Below are 21,040 nucleotides of genomic sequence, written 5' to 3'. Positions count from 1 at the left end.
ATTTTTTTTTTTATAACCATATAATGCACTTTTAGCCCCACGGGTACAGGTGTGTGAATCGCCAGGTTTACACACTTCACAGCACTCACCATAGCACATACCCTCCCCAGTGTCCATAACCCCACCCCCCTCTCCCGACCCCCCTCCCCCCAGCAACCCTCAGTTTGTTTTGTGAGATTAAGAGTCTCTTATGGTTTGTCTCCCTCCCAATCCCATCTTATTTCATGTATTCTTTTTCTACCCCCCAAACCCTCCACATTGCATCTCCTCTCCCTCATATCAGAGAGATCATATGATAGTTGTCTTTCTCCGACTGACTTATTTCACTAAGCATGATACCCTCTAGTTCCATCCACGTCGTCGCAGATGGCAAGATTTCATTTCTTTTGGTGGCTGCATGGTATTCCATCAAAATCCTTGAGGAGAACACAGGCAGGAACCTCTTCGACCTCAGCCGCAGCAACTTCTTCCTAGGAACATTGCCAAAGACAAGGGAAGCAAGGGCAAAATGAGCTATTGGGACTTCATCAAGATCAAAAGCTTTTGCACAGCAAAGGAAACAGTTAACAAAACAAAGACAACTGACAGAATGGGAGAAGATATTTGCAAACGACATATCAGATAAAGGGCTAATATCCAAAATCTATAAAGAGCTTAGCAAATTCAACACCCAAAGAAAAAATAATCCAATCAAGAAATGGGCAGAAGACATGAACAGACATTTCTGCAAGGAAGACATCCAGATGGCTAACAGACCCATGAAAAAGTGCTCCACATCACTCGGCATCAGGGAAATACAAATCAAAACCACAACGAGATACCACCTCACACCAGTCAGAATGGCTAAAATTAACAAGTCAGGAAATGACAGATGCTGGCGAGGATGCAGAGAAAGGGGAACCCTCCTACACTGTTGGTGGGAATGCAAGCTGGTGCAACCACTCTGGAAAACGGCATGGAGGGTCCTCAAAAAGTTGAAAATAGAGCTAACCTATGACCCAGCAATTGCACTACTGGGTATTTACCCTAAAGATACAAACGTAGTGAACCGAAGGGGCACGTGCACCCGAATGTTTATAGCAGCAATGTCCACAATAGCCAAACTATGGAAAGAACCTAGATGTCCATCAACAGATGAATGGATAAAGAAGACGTGGTATATATGTCACCTTTTAAAATAAATACAACTTTAAATTTATGTCTTTTTGGGGAGTGAATTATCCTATTTATTCTACATGTTTCCTTCCTTAACAGTGAGGTAAAATTGGTCCATAACACTGTATTAGTGTCAGATGTACACCGTAATAATTCACTTTGCATACACTGCAGAGTGATCACCCTGGTAAGTCTGGCCACCTCCAGTCACCATATAGTTAACCCCTTCACCCATTTTGTCCGCAAAGCTCCTCTACAAAGCAACTTGTCCTGTAGCATCGACTAGCATTGGAAAAATGGGAATACCATGTAGAGATACTCGTTCTGGTGCTTGACACTCACGGAACAGATCTAGAAGCCAGATGGAAGAGGAAGCCAAGAGATTTCCCTGCTTCTCCACACATTTCAGAGCTGCAGGACGAGAACATTGCTCCCAAGTTGTCACTTATGGCTACACCCCAACAGAAATCATGGTTGGAACTTCTGGTACTAAGTCACCGTGCTCCCCAGACGAGTTACACTTAAAAAGCCATCTCTTTTCCTTACCCGTCACACCATGGAGATGTCAGTTCCATTTTGTCCAGAACTTAAAATCGCTGGGAGACTTAACGACCCCTCTTTGGAATGGTTGGCTTAGGAGGCCGTGTTTTCCGGGGCTGCCCTCTGGCCTCACTGTCGTCTGCTGACTTCGTTTCCCTCCCCCTGCATGGAGCGAGTGAGGGTGTGCCCGCTGCCCGGTTCCAGCTGTTTCTCCCTGCTCCACTGCAGGTACCGCCTGGCCGGCTTGCCGGGAGAACACCAGCAGCGCAACATCACCAGCCCGGAGGTCAACTACTGCCTGGTGACAGAGCTGATCATCTGGACACAGTACGAGATCCAGGTGGCCGCCTACAACGGGGCGGGCCTGGGCGTCTTCAGCAGGGCGGTGACTGAATACACCCTCCAGGGAGGTAAGCTGGCTTTCCCCCACGGTTGCCGGTCTTTGCTGGGGAGCAGGACGCGCCGAATTTGCCCGCAGCGTGTTAGAAATAAAAGTAAAGGGCCTGCACCTCTCAGGGTCAGTGAGAAAGGAATCACGTCACCCGGTCTCTGCTCCGACACTGGAGCAGTACTAGAGAAGGGACACAGATGACATTCTAGCTGCTTGCTTCTGGGTAGTAAGCCCGGGAGGGGTCTCCACACACCCATCAGCTGTCCATGTGCTCCCTGAAAGATTCATGCAGTTGCCAGTTTCTAAATGGAACAGTGCTACGTTTCACAGTAAAGCTGGCCGTGGAGTCCCAGGCGATACTGTGGACGTTCTCCAAAGAGAGGGATTATTTAGAATTTTGTTTTTAGTAGTGTACTGTGATTATTGGTAAAGGAATTTGCAACTTGGTGCCTTTTTGTTTTGTTTTGTTTTCAGTTATACAAGCCAAACAATTTACTAAATTGGTAAAAACCCCTCCTGGCGCCCACCCTTCCCCAAAATGGCCAGGCAGAATGACATAAAGCCGGTGTCATAGGTGTCATAGGCTCTGCCCCAACCCCATCATTTTAAGGCTGATCCCCGCACCACATTCTGGAGGACCTGGGTCTCAGCCGCAGGAAGGCTGGCGTTCAGAAACATTTCACTCTTGGTTCACCCAGCAGAAATGGATGGACCCTGTCTTGAAGCGGCTGTGTGTGCCCTCAGCACCCCGATCCCGGTCGCGGGAAGCAGTTCCCCCACAAAATCAACAACTCCTTTCATTTGGCACTTCTAGCCAATGCTGACTCGCAGGTGTGAGTTTATTTGCTTCGGCATTTTTATTGCCACCAAGCCTTGACCTTTGTCAAATGATAAGGTTTCTAACTGCCCCCTAACTCCCCAAATCATGCCAGAGACCTAATGTTCCTTGATATTACATACTGTTATCATCACCCCATATCGATTGGCTGTCCGTCATCATCCGTAAGTCCATAAAGCCTCCTTTATAAATGAAGCACAGTCATTTCTGCTTCCACAGGGAAATATGTCACTGGCAGGAATAGTTAAAATGCAAGACAGCCAGGGAGGACCCGCTCATCCGCATGTGAGGCTTGATTACTCATGGGAAAATTGAGACAGCCGAGCACCTGGACAATTAATGTTTGCTTTAATTCGTCTACTTAATAACAATAAATTTGGAAATACTTAAAGTAATGAATATTGCTATTAACAATCCCCTATTACTGTTAATGATGAGTGCTTCATTTTGGTACTGGGATGTCTGAGTCCTGTGCTGGGCACAGGGAAGCACAGCTCCATCTCACTGAGAAGGGCTTGTGCCTTAGAGTTTGGCTTTGGCTCCATTGGCACTGGGGATCCATTGAAGGTTGAGAGCAGTGAGCAACAGGAGCAAAATGCCATATGAGGAGAATGAACCTGTTGGCAGCTGTGCAGGGGAACGGAGGCCACAGCAGCCCAGTGGCCACAGGGACTCCAGGCCCAAGGGCAGTGATGTGGCCATGAATGGATGGGTTCCTACAGCTCTGACACAGGCTGTGAGAAGGGCGGGCTGGTATGTTTCTGGTCTGAAACACCAGGGCGCAGGCCTAGGCAGAGGTGGCAGGGGGCAAGCTCCTACCTCTGGGTCGGATGATGGAGAGACTGACCGAGGATGCTTCTGCTAGGTGCGAGGATTTGCTTTCCTCCGCTAGGTGACAAATGGCTTCTTTTAGTTCTCTGCCCGAGTATGGTTCATACCGTCGTTCTTTTTTTAAACTCTTGATGAGCTGACATCCCTCGACGATGCCCTGGGTGTAATTTCCCCATCCGTATCTCAGCTTTGCAGCTGGGTTATCTTCCTTTGTCTGGGCGTTGGAGGGCTGATGTTGGAGCCCCGAGCCTGGAGCCCCTGCAGGTCTCGGGGCACCCAGAGGACGTTTACATAATTCACATCTTCCTCCCTGCAGGCGTTGCTGCTTCCGGCGTGGCCACAGGAAACATGGGCGTCTTTATCCTCCCTCTGGGGGGACACAGTCCTCTCCTTTACCCGTGTTTTAGACTCTTCCTATGTGCTCACATGCCTGTAATATCCTGGGGGAAAGGACCCTGTGCTTCTTGAATGCAGTGGGTCCTTTCCTGCTGTTCCAGACGCTGCTGTACACTTCCTCCTCTACCTGTCCCTTGGTCACCTGATAGAGCTTCTCAGGCTTGTGACAGCCTCTGACCCTTCACCAGGAAGCGCCATCCACCCTGGCCCTCCTCTGAGGGCCATGCCTGAGCCCCAGAGCAAATCAGGGCAGAGATGCTTGTGGAGCACAGCTTCGGGATCCTGTCCCTTGGGTGTGGCTGTAGCACTTGACTCGCATCAGGAGGGGTACCCGTGCAGGGAGATGGCCTGCCCCAGCATGCCATGCACTCCCGCCGTGCCAGTCCAATCCTGCTCGTCAGGAGTGTCCTAGTCAGCCACCTCACAGCTTGTAAATTGTGTCCCTCATCAGTGTTCCCACCCAAGACAGGACACATGTAAGAGAGGATTTAGACGTGCAGATGGGAAGAACCGGGGAGTGGAGGCGGGGGACCTGGTCTGGAGCAGGGGCAGAATAAACCAGATAAAAAATGATCCGATTAAAAGGTGAGGCATTAGGAAGAAAAATGGCAACAGCGGGGGCCATGAATAATTTACGGAGATAATGATGGAAAGCATGGGTTTGTGAGCTGTCTTCCCACACACGAGCTCGCTCACATCTGTCCAGAAACAGCCCTTTCTGGCTAGCCCATCAAGGCCTGACTCCACAGTTACTACTTATCTGCCTTCTAGAAGCACATCGCCTCTGTGAGCCGCAGGTTCCCCGTTGTAAAATTATACCCTGGAAGAGTGTGTGCCCTGGCTGCCTCACGGGCGGGTGTGAGAGAAGACACAGGCAAGGCCTTGAAAGCCCTGAGTGCCTACACAAATACCCAGTGGCTGCTGTTTGTCCCCGTTCCTCCTCCCAGGGCAATGCCCGGCATCTGCTTTGTATTTGAATGTCTCTGCAGTGACGGTTGTACTGAGAGAAATGGGGTCATTCTCTGCCGATAGGGAAATCTCGAGGGGTGTGAGCACCTAGTGCGTGCCCAGTGTCACATGATGGGCCACAGCCCTGAGAGTGGGGTAAACACCAGACACGCTGTCCAATTTGGGGCAGCCTTGCCTGGGAGGGGAGACTAACATTTGTGATGAAAGAGCAAGACCTACCCACGAGACCAGCCTCGCTTGGGTGTGGTCGCTTCCCGTCTGTCCAAAAGATCAGTGTGACAAGTGTGCTGCCCAGACTTGCTCGTCGAGAGACTCAGAGGAACCTGCCATCAACATGGAAAGGGGCTTTAGTGGGATCTATGTGGTGGGACTACAGCACAGGAGTTAGGGTTCCACTGTCCGTAGTGGTTGGAAATGGAGTCCAGCTGCGGGAAACAGACCCAGAGCAACAGCTGAAACACAATGGAGGGGTGTTTTTATTTTCTCCCATCACAAGTGGGCCTTGGGCTGCACAGGGTCTAACTGGCAGCTCCATGGTCCCCAGACAGTCAGGCTCCTTCTTTTTGCTTTGCCATCTTTAGTGTTTGCCTTGTGGCTGCAAGCTGGCTACTGGGATACCAGCTATCACGCCCACATTCTAGAAGGAGGAAGGCACAGTGTTACACCATGCAGCCAGCTATGCAAGTCTGCTCCTCTTGGAAGAACTTTCTTAGAAGTTCCCTCTGCTGCTGACTATGTGTACAATTCATGGGCTGTCTCTGTGCAGAAAAGCCTAGAAAGGTGCTCGTTTGGCTGGATACATTTCTGCCAGTTGCTAAGAAAGGAAGGGGGGACAGACAGTGGAGGGCAGCTACCAGTTTCTGCCTCGCATTCTACAGCGACTCCTGCTGAGGAGTGAAACGCAGAGGATATGCAATTTCTAGACATAAAATTGTGTGACCTCCTGTCTCACAGCCCGCTGCATGCAGAGGGCCTCAGGATCCTTGAAATCACCCACATAAGAATTAGCAGACACCAGCCACATGGCTCCTCGAGCCCTTGGCATTGGGGTCTCAGCTCATGGTCCATTTGGGCACCAGCTCAACAAGCTTGTGGACACTGGGGGCCCCTCTCCATGGGCTTAGGGTGCCCCATGACTGTTAGTGCCTTGTGTTGACAAAGCCTATAGGACTGAGCTGGCCCTTGCAGCTGGAAGGAGAATAATTTCAATGCCTGTATATTAGAGGGGAAGAGAATTACTCATAAAATTAATTATTTGTTCAGCCTAATTTGGAAAATTATTGGAACATATATGCACATAATTCTGGGAGTCTGTCAGGACACCCTGGGAACAGCAGGAAGCACCCAGGCTTCTGGAAAAATAAAGCTTCCGTCCAGCCCGTCTGATTTTTGTCCTCCTCCCTTCAGCCAAGCGGCAAGCCTGATCCATCAGGGGAAATGAGATGTAATTTGTCCTGACTTTAATAAGCTCTTTGGATTTCGCTCCTCTGGAGAAAGCATCGGAACGCCAGAGAGAGCTGGTGTGGATCCCGCCACCATGAGGCGGCTTGTGACATAGTGGCTGGTCATTCTCAAAGAGAACTCAGGAACATCCCAGCCTCGGCCTGGGAGACAGAGCCACGCACGCGCAGGTGGCCCTTGCTGGCACCCCTGCGGACACGGAGCGGTGGACAAGCATTGGCCCCAGGGGGGCGGGGGAGGCGCCTGCCTGCTGCTGGGCACACAGGTTGGCTCTTGAGTGCATTTACTGCACAGAAGCTCCCGAAAGATGATCAACAAGTCATCTGTGCCTGGAGGTCAACACCATGGCCTATCGATCCCTACTATTTGCCTGTCATATGGCCCATTTTTCTTTTTAATCCCATTTATCACTGAGATCTATTAAAAACGTCTGGTTTGTCGACTTGGGTTCTTCGCATTCTTGACGTTGGCAAACATCTTGGACACGCAGGGGTTCTTTTTTTTTAGATTTTATTGGAGGGGTTCTTTAATATCAACTTTCTCACCTTCCCCGACTCTTCACGCCCCTCCCCCATCCACCATTCTGCCATTATCCTATCCACCAATCCCACTGAATAGATCTCAGCAGTGCCTCCCTGACCTTTTCTGCTCTAGGCACTTTAAAATGCGACATACTAACTTACAAATCGAGCGGCAAAACCCTAAGACACTGCCAGCCACGTGAAATTTCCAAGGGGGTAAGAGGAAAGGTCCCTCCGGCCACAGGAGCTGCAGCCTAAAACCCGGCTCATGTGGGACCCGTTCATCAAACTTCCATCATGATTACCCAAAATGAAATGGAAAATAACTGAAATGGACTGAGGAATTTCTTTCAAGACACTCTGGAAATCAATATGCTTTCAGTTGTGAGTGGAAAAGGCCATAGCATGTAAGTTCCGCATAATGAAACGCCCCGTATAATTACAAGCATTTTCTTACTGCCAATGTCTACGTCAGCAACTTCCCGATCATTTAGGAGAAGGAGAGCACTGCAGTCATTACAGCAACGAGGGGTCCGAATCCAACCCTGACACAGTGTTTGGTTCCCCAAGTCAGGTTTTGTTAAAAACGGATCAGCTCCCCAGAAGAGCCTGGTGTAGATGTGCTGTGACCATGGGGTTCTCGGGAGAGGTTGAGCGTGGAATCCTGCCGGAGCGTAAGTGTGAGAGACAACCGCAGCATCCTAAAATATGCCCGTGTAGATGAGTGAACTTCATCCGCTTCTTAACTGTGTTCACAAAGACGCAGATGTTGGTTTTTCTATAAAGGGTCCAAAGACAAATGATACTATAAATCATCATTTTAAGCACACCAAGGTTTTAATTTTTTTTTCTGGTTTTATTTCTTTATCATTTTTCTTCCAGTAACAGGTATTTTTGTGCTGTAATGATTTATTCTGGTTTCGGAACATTACCTTCTAATGAAAGAGAAATACTTCATATTTAAAGAGAGATGGAAAAAACATTTGGTTATCCACATTTCTAAAACATTAGTAAAAGCTCCTAAGCGTTCACTTGGGCTTTGAAAGGTTTTCTAAAGTAAGGATTATAAATGAACACTCTGTTTGCAAGCTCCATTCGCATCTCCTCTTGGGAAATTCTCAATGTGGCATAAATGACATTGCACAAAAGATTTGTTTCTCAATCCTTAAGACTTTCTAGACCTCAGGCTTTGCCTACAGAATAGGATAATGCTGCAGGTTCTCCCAGAATTACCTACAACATTAAGTAAGAACTGTACAAAATGATGTGAGATGTTCCATCAGGAATGGGCTCCATTCAGTCTTCGAGAATTTCCAGGGAAGGAAAGGAAAGGATAGGAAACTAGAATTTGGGAGGAAGCCGCTCTATACGGGTTTTTGTTGTCATCTGCTATGCGCGTACACACCATGCCTCACCTTGGTCATCCCCCGACAGTCGTGGGAGAGAGGCGTCACTGCCCCTATTTCACAGAGAAAAATGGGAGCTCCAAGAGGTAACTAACTTGTCTAAAGTCACGTAGCTGGAAAATGCTGAATTTGTGCTCTGTGTGTATCAAACATGGACAGAAATTACTTCCAGATTTCCAGTGCAGCTTGAATATAGAATAGAGAGAAGCAGGATCTCACCTTATTTCCATTCACACAGCAGCTGGGTTTGCAGGAATTTGTGGTCATTTCGGACGGCAGTCTACAACAGGAAGTCTATTTGACATTGAAACCCAGTACACACACACAAATACACATACACACAAACACACACAGCTAAAACAACAGAGTCACAGCACAATAGCCACCCTTACACAGTGTGAAGTTCTTCGATATTTCCTATCCTATTTCATTCTCCCATGAACGCTGGCTGTGACCACTAAATGGATTTCCTGGTCTGCTAATGCAGTTGTGACCTACAATTTGAAGAACACTGAATTCAAGCAATACAGGGCACTTGGTTCAGCGGATCTTGCGTCCGTCTCAGAAGAGGCTCCCGCTGGCCCGTAGGACGCATCAGGGTCCTCAAAGAGGACACCACTGAAGCCCACGATAAAAGACCAGGCAAGGGTCTGAGTGGGGGCATGAGCGGGATGATTGTCTTGGGCACAGTGCTAAGATCTGGGGGCTGGAGGAGCTTCCAGTACCTGGGTCTGTGCAGATGACCTCTTGAGTGAGGGGAGGCTCCCCAGGGTGCAACTTGACCTTCAGCTACTGCTGAAAGACACAAGGAACAATCAAACCAGTCTTAAATTGTTGTGACAAGCATTTTGTTTTGTCCCACAGACTGGTCTTCCCTACAAGCCTGGGAACTCTTCGAGGGTGGGGGCTGTGTCCGATTTTCTTATTGGTATCTGTGTCCCCAAACCCAAGCATAGTGCCTGATATGAAAATAAACAAGGTGTAAGTAGAGGCCGGACTAAAGACAGATGCTTCTCGTTTCTTCCTCAGTTTCCAAGGCTGTGCCAATTTCATCTCCATATTCAGCATGATGCCCTCCTTTCCCTCCTGCTCCTTTTTGTCTCAGAATCTCAAAGGAAAGGCCAGGGCCTGCCTCCTTTGCCCCCACGCACTGCCCCTCCCTGGTCTAAAAACCGGTCACAAAAAGTTTTCTCCTCAGTGCCTGGCCAAAAAAATCAGGGAAAATAAGTTCGGAAAGGGCCACGTAACGCTTCTAAAGTTTTAAAGTATTAAAGTGGTTTTTTATTCCGGCCATTAAAAAAAGATACTTGAGCTTATTTGTCCAAGATTTGTTATGCTAATAATATGCTAGGAATGTTTAATGCAGTGGGAACATTCAGGTGTATCAACACCGCAAGAACCATAACAACACAAGAGCTCATCCACAGCCTGTAACGATCTGGAATTAACGATAACACCCGACACACAAATCATAACATATACATCCATGAAGCGATGTGGAGCCAGTAATTCTTCCAAATAACGAGCTGGCTTCTCCCCTCTTTGAAAGGCAGAGACGTTTAATTCCTTAGGATCACCTGGAGAACTGGATGCCCATGAATCCCCACTATGCTCCGGAGAGACACTGCAATCCTTAATATGTGAAATCATCTACTTTAAGGCTAATGAAAAACAGACATAAAGACCTGAGTGCCCCTGCGCCACCCAGGGTGGGGGGCCCCTCCAGGACCTGTGGTCCAGCCGGCGTCCATCCCCAGCACACAGATCCGAAGTGAAGAGACCGTTTCCCAGGCAAGGTGGTCCCTGAACGGCCCCATGCCAGGCTGCCCCCCAGCGCCCTTGAGAGCCACAAGAGATTAACTCTTTCTGCAGCAGCGCGCAAGGCTTTTTGGGTTTATCTGCAACAGATAAGGCCCGGCTCCTTCACTAGATGAAAACCGTGTGGGGCGAAGCACCGTCATTTCATTGCATGCTCAGTTCAGCTGATTCTGCAGCATCGTCAGGGGCTGCCCCGCACCGTTAGCCTGGGTTTGCCCCCATCTGATTGGGGTTAGAAGTGGGGTGCAGAAGGCAAGCATTGTCCTAGCACAGAAGCCTGGACGCCCACAGCCCCTGCCCCGGGAGGCCCCATGAATTCCCACAGTGTCACCCAGTTCACTTTGCCTGATATGTTATAAACCTCCACAATGTCAGATAGCCCCGTGGTCCGCACCACTTCCTTTAGATTAACAATGACCGTAAACTGGTTCTGCCGCTTACACAGACTGAATCACGAATGAATGGTAACAACAGGCTAGAATTTACTCAAGGGTGTTGCACGTAGGCTTTTACGAGAACATCGTTGGAGAACTTGTCTGAGACACAGTCTTTCAGCCGCAGAGAACGGTCCAGGAAAGGTGCTCACCTGTCATCATCTCAGATCCTCTGGGTTGTAAATAATAATATACGTTCCTGGCAGAAAGCGGGGGGCAAGAGGTACATGGGCATGGTGAACCCGGACCCATAGCAGCTGTGACCACAATCTCAATCTCCCTGTAGAGACCACACTTTTCCAAATCAAGGCAGATTACAATCCCATGGAGTTGGGTCTCGGCTGGATGCCGCTTAGAGCCCTGAGCTCGGCTCCAGGTCCCTCACCAAGAGAAAAACCAAGGCCAGTAGAATGGGCAGTGCTCCCTAAATCCTGCTATACGGGAGAGACAGAGAAACAGGATGCTTGTCTGGCCAGTAGGAGTAAAGCCTAACTGGACATTTTTGTGGTTTTTCAAATAGTCTAATATGTGCGAGGTACAGTTTACCCAGGAGACCAATGGAGGTCACTGGGCACATGTCGTAGAAGGCGAGGTTTGAGTGGAGAATAAGGAAAAGCCCCTTTACTGGGCACAGCAGAAGTGCAGGGTGATCTCAAGAGCAGGAACACCGTGTCTGAGAAGCTCCGAGACACTGTGCCCACAGGAGCTGATGGGCCACCTGTCTGGTGCTGCGGGTGAACCCCATGGCCTCGGGGGGGGAGGGGGCCTTGCATTTCCTCCTCTGCTCTGCACACCTCGATCTGCACTAGCAGCAGCGTGCCTGGTTGGGCACTGGCCTCAGAGACACTTTCTCAAAGGAATCATTCTGTATCAGAGCTCTGGTTATTGTAATGTCGTAGAATAGGACCATGATGTTGTTGTAGAACATGGACTTAAGTCTGTGTCCATGCCTTTTAGGCACACACCCAGGCAATAACTTGCCAACCACATTTGCACCTGGTAATTCCTACTTAAAGATCTGGCTCAGGACCTGTCTCCTCCATAGAGTCTTCCTGAAGGAAATCTGTGTTGACCTTCCAAGAAGCACTTATGCATGGGATTACAAATGTCTGCTTACCCCACTAGATGCTAAACTCCCATGAAGGCAGGGACCACAAACCCATATTCACCATGTAAGCACCAAGGAAGGACCTGACCTGATCACAGTAGGCCCTGATATACATATGCAAACATGGCACACACACACACACACACACACACACACACACCGTTGCACACAGATGCATGCACACACACACATTTGTATACACATATGCACACCCACACAGACGTATACACACACATATGGACTCACACATTGGCATGCCCTCACCAGAGATAAACCTGGCTTCTCTGTGCGTAAATGAGAATCTGAAGCCAAAATAACAAGTCTTCCAGCACATTATAATAATCCTTCTATATCCAGCTGGTGTGTTTCTCTGGATCATCAGCTTGTGGGATCACATCACAGTGTTTCCAGGGAGGGAAGGATGCAAGTTCACGGGCTCATTGCCATATCACCCATGGCAGGGAACCAATAGGTTGTATCGAAAAAGAGGACTTCAGGGCTATGTAAACATGTTAGTGTGTGCGTATATTAGAACAAAAATACAAACCTTCCCAGTTACCAAAACATACCAAAGAAAAGAGAAAATTAAACAGACCACACAGTGAAGCATACACACGTACATGCATGCACAGAGACATAGCAATAAGCATGTGTATAATTATAACATGTATATAACATGTGTTATATGTATATATGTAATGTGTGTGCATGCAGTATACAGAACTGAAGACAAATTTGTTGATTCTATAAATAAATGTAATATATAATATATATAATAATATATAATATAATAATACAATAATATATATAACGTAATATAATATATATATTGATTCTATAAATAAATGTAAAATATAATAAATAATTGTAATGTACTTTAATTAGCCTATAAAAATTAAAAAGATTTCCAGATTGGCTGGCAAAGCAAAACCTAATGTGACACCCTAGACACGAGATACCCTAAAGGAAGGGACTTAGAAAGGCAAAAAGTAAAAAGATGTAGAAAAGGTATACAGACAAATAGGAATAAAAGAAAGCAGGTGACATACTCTTGATTTCTGACCCATAGATCCAAATATAAAACAAAATTTTAAAAGACAAAGGAGAGCATGTTTTAATGCCAGAAGCCGCAGTTCACCGTGAAGTAACCCCATTCATTCGTGGACCTAGGAACACAGCAGTGGCCTACACGAGGCAGAAACTGTATGGGACGCAAAGAGAACAGAGAGACACTAATGAGAGGAGACGTTGACGTGTCTCTCAGCCCCAGGCAGACATGGACAGAGAGTGAGATCAGCCACAGCATAGAATACCTAAATGACACGATAAACAAAGTAGAACTTAGGTATCAACCGTGAACCCTGGCAAGAGAAAATACACCTTGTTCTACAAAGGGATGGGGAACATTTATGAAAATCAAGCATGTCTTGGGCCACGAAAAATCCCAGACGATTCCAGAGAATACAAAGATCGTATCAACGAAGGCAAGTTACAAACTAGTGTTTCACTTTATGAATATTGATGCAAAAATGCCCCCAAAATCATCAAACAAAACTCAACAGCCTGTGAAAAAGAACTAGATCATCTCCAAGTGGGGTTTAATCCAAGAATGCGATTTGGACGTTTGACAATATTTGACACTCCTCCGTAGTAAAAAGGTGTCATAAAATAGGAATTCATACATATTTACTCAGTCTGATAAAGGGCATAGGTGCCTCAGCCCCTGAGGTCATTTTCTCCATTCACTTAATGAGGCAGCACAGCCAGTGCTCCTGCTAACGAGGACCGATGGGCTGCCCACACTCTCCACTTTTGAATATCGCAGGGAGATTGTGCGCCAAAGCAGTGGACAGGATAAAGCAATCAGAGGCACTAGGGCTGAAGAGGAAGTACTAAAATTATCCTGCAGACAATAAGTTCATAAATCATAAATAAATAAAATTAACCTGCAGACAATACAATTTGATATCTGGAAACTCTGAAAGAGCCCCGTGGAGAAACTACTGTCACCGATAAGAGAATTTATCAAACTAGCCCATTCCAAAATCAACACAGGAAAACAGGAGACTCCATAAACACAAAGAAAACACAGCGAGAAGCTATAATCGAGAGAAGACCCCACTTATAATAGCAGAAAGCATTAGAAAGGAAACAAAGGGAAAGAAATCTGGGGGTGAAATTAATAAGAAATGGCTGACTACCAACATTCCTGAAAGTCATACAAATAGACACAAACAAACGGAGAGTTTCATCATGTACTTGGGCGAGAAGACCCACTGTCACAGTGATTGTGGTGCTCCCAACCTTAATGTAGAAATGCCCCATGGTCTCAAAAAAAACAGTATCAGAATGTTTTTTCTCACTAGAGAAGTTCACTTTCAAAGTTCATCCAGAAGAAGATGAACAAGAGTAGCCAGGGAAATCCTGAGCAGGAAAAGCAGCAAGGATGGACTCGTCCTTTAGGAATGAAAATATATTACCAAGCTCTGTAATTAAAAGAGTATAGTATTGGTGCAGGAAGGGAAGTTGAATGGAACAGAGTAGGAAATCTAGAAACGGACTGTTAGACCTGGAAATTCAATACACGATAAAAGTGGCATCTTGCATGTCTAATCAAAGACAGACTTTTTTTTTTTAAGATTTTGTTTATTTGATAGAGATCACAAGTAGGTAGAGAGGCAGGCAGAGGGGGGTGGGAAGCAGGCTCCCTTCGGAGCAGAGAGCCTGATGCGGGGCTTGATCCCAGGACCCTGAGGTCATGACCCAAGCCAAAGGCAGAGGCCTAACCCACTGAACCACTCAGGCGCCACAAAGGCAGACTTTCTGATAAATAGCATTGAAGTGAGTGGATTCCTCTGTGGGAAAAGATGAAGGGGGAGCCATGCCCGACACCATATTCAAGGATGTATTCCAAATGGGTCAGAGAAATCCATATTAAAAACTTGGAATATTACTCAGCCATCAGAAAGCATGAATACCCAACATTTACATCAACATGGATGAGACTGGAGGAGATTATGCCAAGTGAAATAAGTCAAACAGAGAAAGACAATTATCATATAGTTTCACTTATTTGTGGAACATAAGGAATAGCATGGAGGACATTAGGGGAAGGAAGGGAAAATTGAAGGGGGTAATCAGAGGGGGAGATGAACCATGAGAGACTATGGACTCCGGGAAACAAATGGAGGGTTTCAGAGGTGAGGGGAGTGGGGGGATGGGTGAGCCTGGCAATGGGTATTAAGGAGGGCACCGATGGCAATGAGCACTGGGTGTTATACGCAAACAATGAATCATTGAACACTACACCAACGACTAACAAAGTACTATATGGTGACTACATAACATAATTTTAAAAATTATTAAAAAACTAAAAAATAAAAATAAAAACATGAAGTGCTAGAGAAAAAAAAAAAACAGCAAATTCCATGATAACCTGGAAGTGGGGGAAACTTTTCTTTTAAACTCTAGAAGTAATAAATGAAAAGAATTGATGAATTTGACTACATAAAATGTTTAAATAGCTGAAACATTCTGTATACAAAAAAAAAAAAAGCAAGGGGGGAAGAAAAACAGCAAATTATATCCCACACAAGTTGTTATTAGCTGCATATTAAGCTCTACTTTAAGAGTTTCTAAAATAGAGAAGAAAAAAGACCCGTAAGCCAGAGAGAGAAGTCAAGAAATAAGAGAATTAACAGAAGTGCAAATGACCCTTAGCCACACGAAAAGATGCTCACTTTTGCCAGAATAAGAGGAGCACAAAGAGAAACTACACAGAGACACCGTTTCTCACCTATCATTTTGGCAAAAGTGTGAAAATTTGACAGTATTCCGTGATAAGGCTTGAAACGCACGCTTGCTCCCTGCTGCTGGGAAGGCAACATGACACAAACAGAGGTAGGTCCGGCAGCAGAGGGCAGTGGATGCCGCCTTTCGCGGGAGGACGTACGACGAGGAACAGGTCTGCGTGGTCTCAAAGCATCTCCCCCCAAAATGCATACAACTGACGGAGAAAGGGGTAACTCTATGGAGGGGAAACCTGGCAGCGGGGGTTTCATCCCCAGCAATGGGACGGATCAAAATCGTGCACCAGAGAGAGGACGCCACCAAAGAAGAGAGCACCAGCTCTGTGCTCCTCCTGGCTAAGACACGTGGCTGGAACCTAGTTGAGAAGAAACACCAGACACAGATCGGGGCCCAGACTACAGCTGATTAGCCTGGAATACCCCGAAATGCCCAGGCCCTGAAAGTCGAGGAAGAATTGAGCAACTGCTCCAGGTTGAAGACTGAAGAGTCATGAAATTGAAAGCAGCGCGGGATGGCCGGGCTCCTTACGGGAGAAGCAGGAGAAATTGTGGGTTAGAGGCAGTCCTGACATTCTGGTTTCTACGACTCCATGTGGTCAGGTGGTGAATGTCCTTGTTTCTAGGAATTACATGCCATGGATTTGGGGGTGTGAGGGGCGTAACTTGGTTGCTCACCATCAAACAGTTTAGAAAAAAAGTCTTCATGTAATTTCAGATTCTTTGTAAGTTTCACATATTTCAAAATGAAAATTATCTGTCTCATTTTAAAATACTACTAATTCTTTTTCACGTTCTACCCAAAACTGGAGAACTTCTGATGTCGCTAATTGGCGAGACCATCTATCCCCCAACCTGTGGGAACTACTTCAATGAGACACATGTCAACAAATGGGAAGGCCCATCCAGGAGACTGTCCAGCACAGCCCTGGAGGTTCCATGAGAACCAGACCTATCAAAATGTCCATCCCACGGTCCTAGCGGGACAAAGCTTGGCTCATAAACCATCATACAGCTGTCAGGAAGGAACTCGGGCATTTCTAGAACAGCCCCTGGGGGAAAAGGGGAACACAAACAGAAATCAGGCTTCTCATCAACTTTGGGCCCATGTATCTATTTGATCTGTTTATGAAACTAAATTAACTTTAAAACATTTAGGAAAGAAATTCTAGAGGCACCTGCATGGCTCAGTCAGTTAAGCATCTCCCTTCAGCTCAGGTCATGATCTCAGGGTCCTGGGATGGAGTCCAAATTTGGGCTCCCTGCCCCGCAGGGAGTCTGCTTCTCCCTGTCACTGTCCCTCTGTGCTTTCCATCTCTCTCTCACTCTCGCAAATAAATAAATAAAATCTTTAAAAAAAAGAAGTTCTAAAAAATGAAAGGCAATTTAAAAAAAAAAAAAAAACACCAGTATACGCGTATTTCAAATTGGTGGCATAACCAAACAGAAAGCAATTACTTCAAGTCTCTTTAGACCATGGTCATTTGACAGTGTGTCCCTAGCAGGATATAATCCAAGCATAAAAACAAAAACCAGAGGGGGGAAAAAAATGGCTAAAACTGTTTTCAGCAGTCATGTGGTGGTGGCAGTGGTGGGTTTCCATTTTAAGGCAAATTGCAAGAGAGTTAGGAGGTAAAGCAAGTAAGTATTATGTTGATGTTATTGGGAACTGAGATTTTTGCCAGAGTTGAAACTCTCTGAATTTGAATTAATAGTATGATGACTTTATCTGAAAAAAACAAAGAGAAATTTTTAAAAAGTTCTAGAAATTGGAACCAACCCAGGAGCACTGAGCTTCCAAGGAACCACAATAATAAACCACAAAAATAAAAAAATAAATAAAAATAAATCTCGGTTAAGTAAATGGATGATTCCAGGCCAGGTCTCTGGCAAGTAATGCGTAAGAGAAGCCTGCGAGATCTTGACCTCTGAAAAAGCAAAGAGACTATTGAACGCCAGTGAGGGCTTGTCAGAAAGACTCATGCCCACCTAGAGAGGCTCCCACTAGTTAAAGTTGGGAACCTGTGAAAATCAACGCTAGTAATAATTGCAATAAAGTGAAATGCTTCAAATACATTTCAGCCCATGGATTCATAACGGTATTGTTTTTAAGCCTCATTGGTCACCTTTGGAGAACGTTAACAGAAACTATTATATGCTGAATTTGTGTAAACCTTCCCAATCATAACTCTCAAGATCTAGAGTGAGATACTTGACCTTGATTGGTGAACGCATCAGGGCCTTAGTATCTGGTTTTATTCCTGAGACGACCCCGTTCAGACTGCATGCAGGCTTTTAACCTCTTCAAATACGTGGAAGTTACCACTGACGAGAAAGTGGTCACATGTTTGAAGATTATTTACTACCTTTTCCCCGGTTAGGAGAAACCTCTTCCTTGCCATTAACCGGAATGCAGATAATTTAGCCTCCTTAAATGGCGCTTTACGGGTATAATGCTCCCCTAGGTTAACAGCTTTTCCTTTTATTTCCTTGACAGACATAATGTTGAATGTTTTTTTGTGATGAGGTGAATGGATTGGATTCTGAGCAAATGTTTTTCATAGCAAGTATTTCAAAATAATGGGTGTTTCTATGAATCTACACAGGTGTTGTTGTCAGTCTTAATATTTTGCCTTCAGAGTTCAAATAGTGACTCCTTAGAATTATAAAATCCATCCTCTTACCACAAGTGCACAGTTAACTCCATAGCCAAGCTGAGTTTCTTTTTTTTTTTTTAAGATTTTATTTATTTATTTGACAGAGAGAGATCACAAGTAGGCAGAGAGGCAGGCAGAGAGAGAGGAAGGGAAGCAGGCTCCCTGCTGAGCAGAGAGCCCGATGCAGGACTCAATCCCAGGACCCCGAGATCATGACCTGAGCAGAAGGCAGCGGCTTAACCCACTGAGCCACCCAGGCGCCCCCCAAGCTGAGTTTCTGCTTTGACCCTCTTTGGGTCAGGATGCTTCCACGAGGTCTTGGCAATTCTCTATCATGTCCACTTGGGTGCTCAGAAATATCAGTTAGTGGGACACCTGGGTGGCTCCGTCGGTTAAGCATCTGCCTTCGGTTCAGGTCGTGATCCCAGGATCCTGGGATTGAGCCCCGCATCCCAGGTCCCTGCTCAGCATCAAGTCTGCTTCTCCCTCTCCCTCTGCCCCTGCCCCCGTCCACTTGTGTGCTCTGTCTCGCTCGCTCTGCTCACTCTCAAATAGATAAATAATATTTAAAAAAAGAATGTCAGTTAACTAAGCCACCGTTAGTACCAATAACTCCTGCTTCCACAAATCTTCATCGTGACACCCAGTCTCCAAAACCGATAACAAAAGTGAACAATACAGTTCACACATCCTTGGGAGGTTCTGCTTTCCGACAGTCCATAGGCTTCCATCTGAACTTGAAATAGGAAACGGGGTGGGGGGAACACCTGGGGCAGCTCAGTCAATTAAGCAACCGACTCTTGATTTCGGGCCAGGTCATGATCTCAGCGTCCTGGGATCAAGCCCCAGATCCAGCTCGGCGCTCAGCAGGGGAGTTAGCTTATGGATTCTCTCCCTCTCCCCCTCCCCCTCCTCTCTCTCTAAAATAAATAAATCTTTAAAAAAGAAAGAAAGAAAGAGTAAACAAAATTCCCATTTTCGAGTGATGCTATCAGAAGACCATCAGCTGGCACGTCAGGTGGTCCAGAGACACACTTAGTCCAGATCATTATTTTCCGAAAAGTCTGCATCATGGGCCGATGAATACTGGTAGTTCTAACCTCACCTGACATGTAGCATTATCTTCAGTCCCTCAAAAGAAATCCTTTGTCAAAAGGGATGCCTTTTCTTTTTTTTTTTGTCTTTCACAAAACTGCAACAAAAAAAAAGGTCTTAGATATTACTAGATTTACCATTCCGATAGCATCATTTAATGAGGAGTCTGAGGCCACAGGCCACCTCTTACTGAGGAGAACTTCTCTGTGAATAAAACAATGGACTTCTTGTATCTGAGGCTTTTCGGACTGAATGTGGCAGTAAAATCTTTATACCATGCTGTTCGCTTTGGTATGCAAAACTGACGACTCTGTTCTTTGATGCCTTGTTTATTCCCAACATCCATTTAGCATTTGGCCACTTCATCCTTCCTAGCGTGTCTGGAGTGGGGTCTGCTGCGGTGTCCCCATCCCGATCAGTTGCTCTGGGGGGCCTGCCTGCCCTCCCCCAGAGCTGGAACAGGGCCTTCTCAGGGCTCACCGCTGTGACACCCCCCCCCAAGAACTGCCCGTTGCCTCCCCCAGGGCCCCCTGCCCTGCCACGGGCCAGTCTGTGGCTAACGGTGCTGCTGTGGGCCTGGGAAAATCCAGTCCCTCGGCCTCAGGTGAGGACACCTAGAAGGGCTCAGCCGAGGCCTTGCCAGCCAGCCTCTCACAGAGTATCTTCTCCTGAGCTCTCCTGGCCTCCCCACTTCCTTCTGGGGGCATCTCCAGAACCCCCGTAGAGCTGATACAGGAAATGCTTCACGAGCAGGAGGCTCAGTCTCACACAGATGTGCATTTTTACACATAAGGAACGTTCTCAGCATTTCTTTTGAGAGTGAATCAGAACGTCATGCTTCAATAACCTTCCCACTAAAGTTTATCCCTGCACCATCTGATGTGTCGTCCACACAGCTCCCCACCACGTTCCCCAGAAGGGGTTCCTGTCCTGTCTCCCATGCCCACCGGCCCCAGGCGTGTCACTGACAGTTTCTGCTCTGTCCGGCAACGTGGAGGATTCTGCAGCAGCGAGAGGAGCGTTGGCCTTAGCTCTCAGGAGCCGGTCATTGTAGCCGGCCTCTTGCCCTCGACCTGATATGGTTGTAACCAAACTCGTAAATACCCCTCCTTCCTATTTTGTAGCTGCAGCCAATTTCCCACTTCTAGTCTTTTCTGGATAGGATCAGGGCTGGCGTGATCTGCCTGGGATCCTCACTCACTTCATCCCCTTCCTTTGCCATCAAAGACTGACTTCGGGCTGAAGAAAATGATCTGAGCACACAGACCTCAGTCTCAGATCATCGCCTTGACATTCCCCGGGTAGAAAATTCTTTTACTCTCTGACGTGGTGTACCTGATGACTCCTTTTATTTTTGAGTTTTTTGAGAGAAAGTGAGCACAAGCGGCGGGGTTGGAGGGGGACACAGAAGGAGAGGGAGAAGCAGACTCCCTGCTAAGCAGAGAGTCTGATGCGGGACTCAATCCTAGGACCCTGGGATCATGACCTGAGTCAAAGGCAGACATTTAACCAACTGAGCCACCCAGGCGTCCCCAGTGGCTCCCTTTAATCAGAATGTTGTTCATTATGTCTCTATAAATACAAAATAGTATCAATAATATAGACATAAATAAT

The 21,040-nt window shown here is 46.6% G+C and overlaps 1 protein-coding gene across 2 annotated transcripts in view; it reads left to right on the top strand.

Moving 5' to 3' along the window:
• SDK1 (sidekick cell adhesion molecule 1) overlaps positions 1-21,040 on the top strand; it is an 888,974-nt gene that overhangs the window by 707,957 nt on the left and 159,977 nt on the right. For both annotated transcript variants that reach the window (XM_047713403.1, XM_047713402.1), the window contains exon 17: positions 1,924-2,105. In XM_047713403.1, the coding sequence (XP_047569359.1) occupies positions 1,924-2,105 (182 nt within the window). The remainder of the gene's footprint in view (positions 1-1,923; positions 2,106-21,040) is intronic.

This window comes from Lutra lutra, chromosome 18 (genome assembly GCF_902655055.1).
Source record: "Lutra lutra chromosome 18, mLutLut1.2, whole genome shotgun sequence".
Taxonomy (NCBI): domain Eukaryota; kingdom Metazoa; phylum Chordata; class Mammalia; order Carnivora; family Mustelidae; genus Lutra; species Lutra lutra.
Note: the sequence above shows the minus strand (reverse complement) of the source record. Positions and strands in the feature narration are given on the sequence as shown.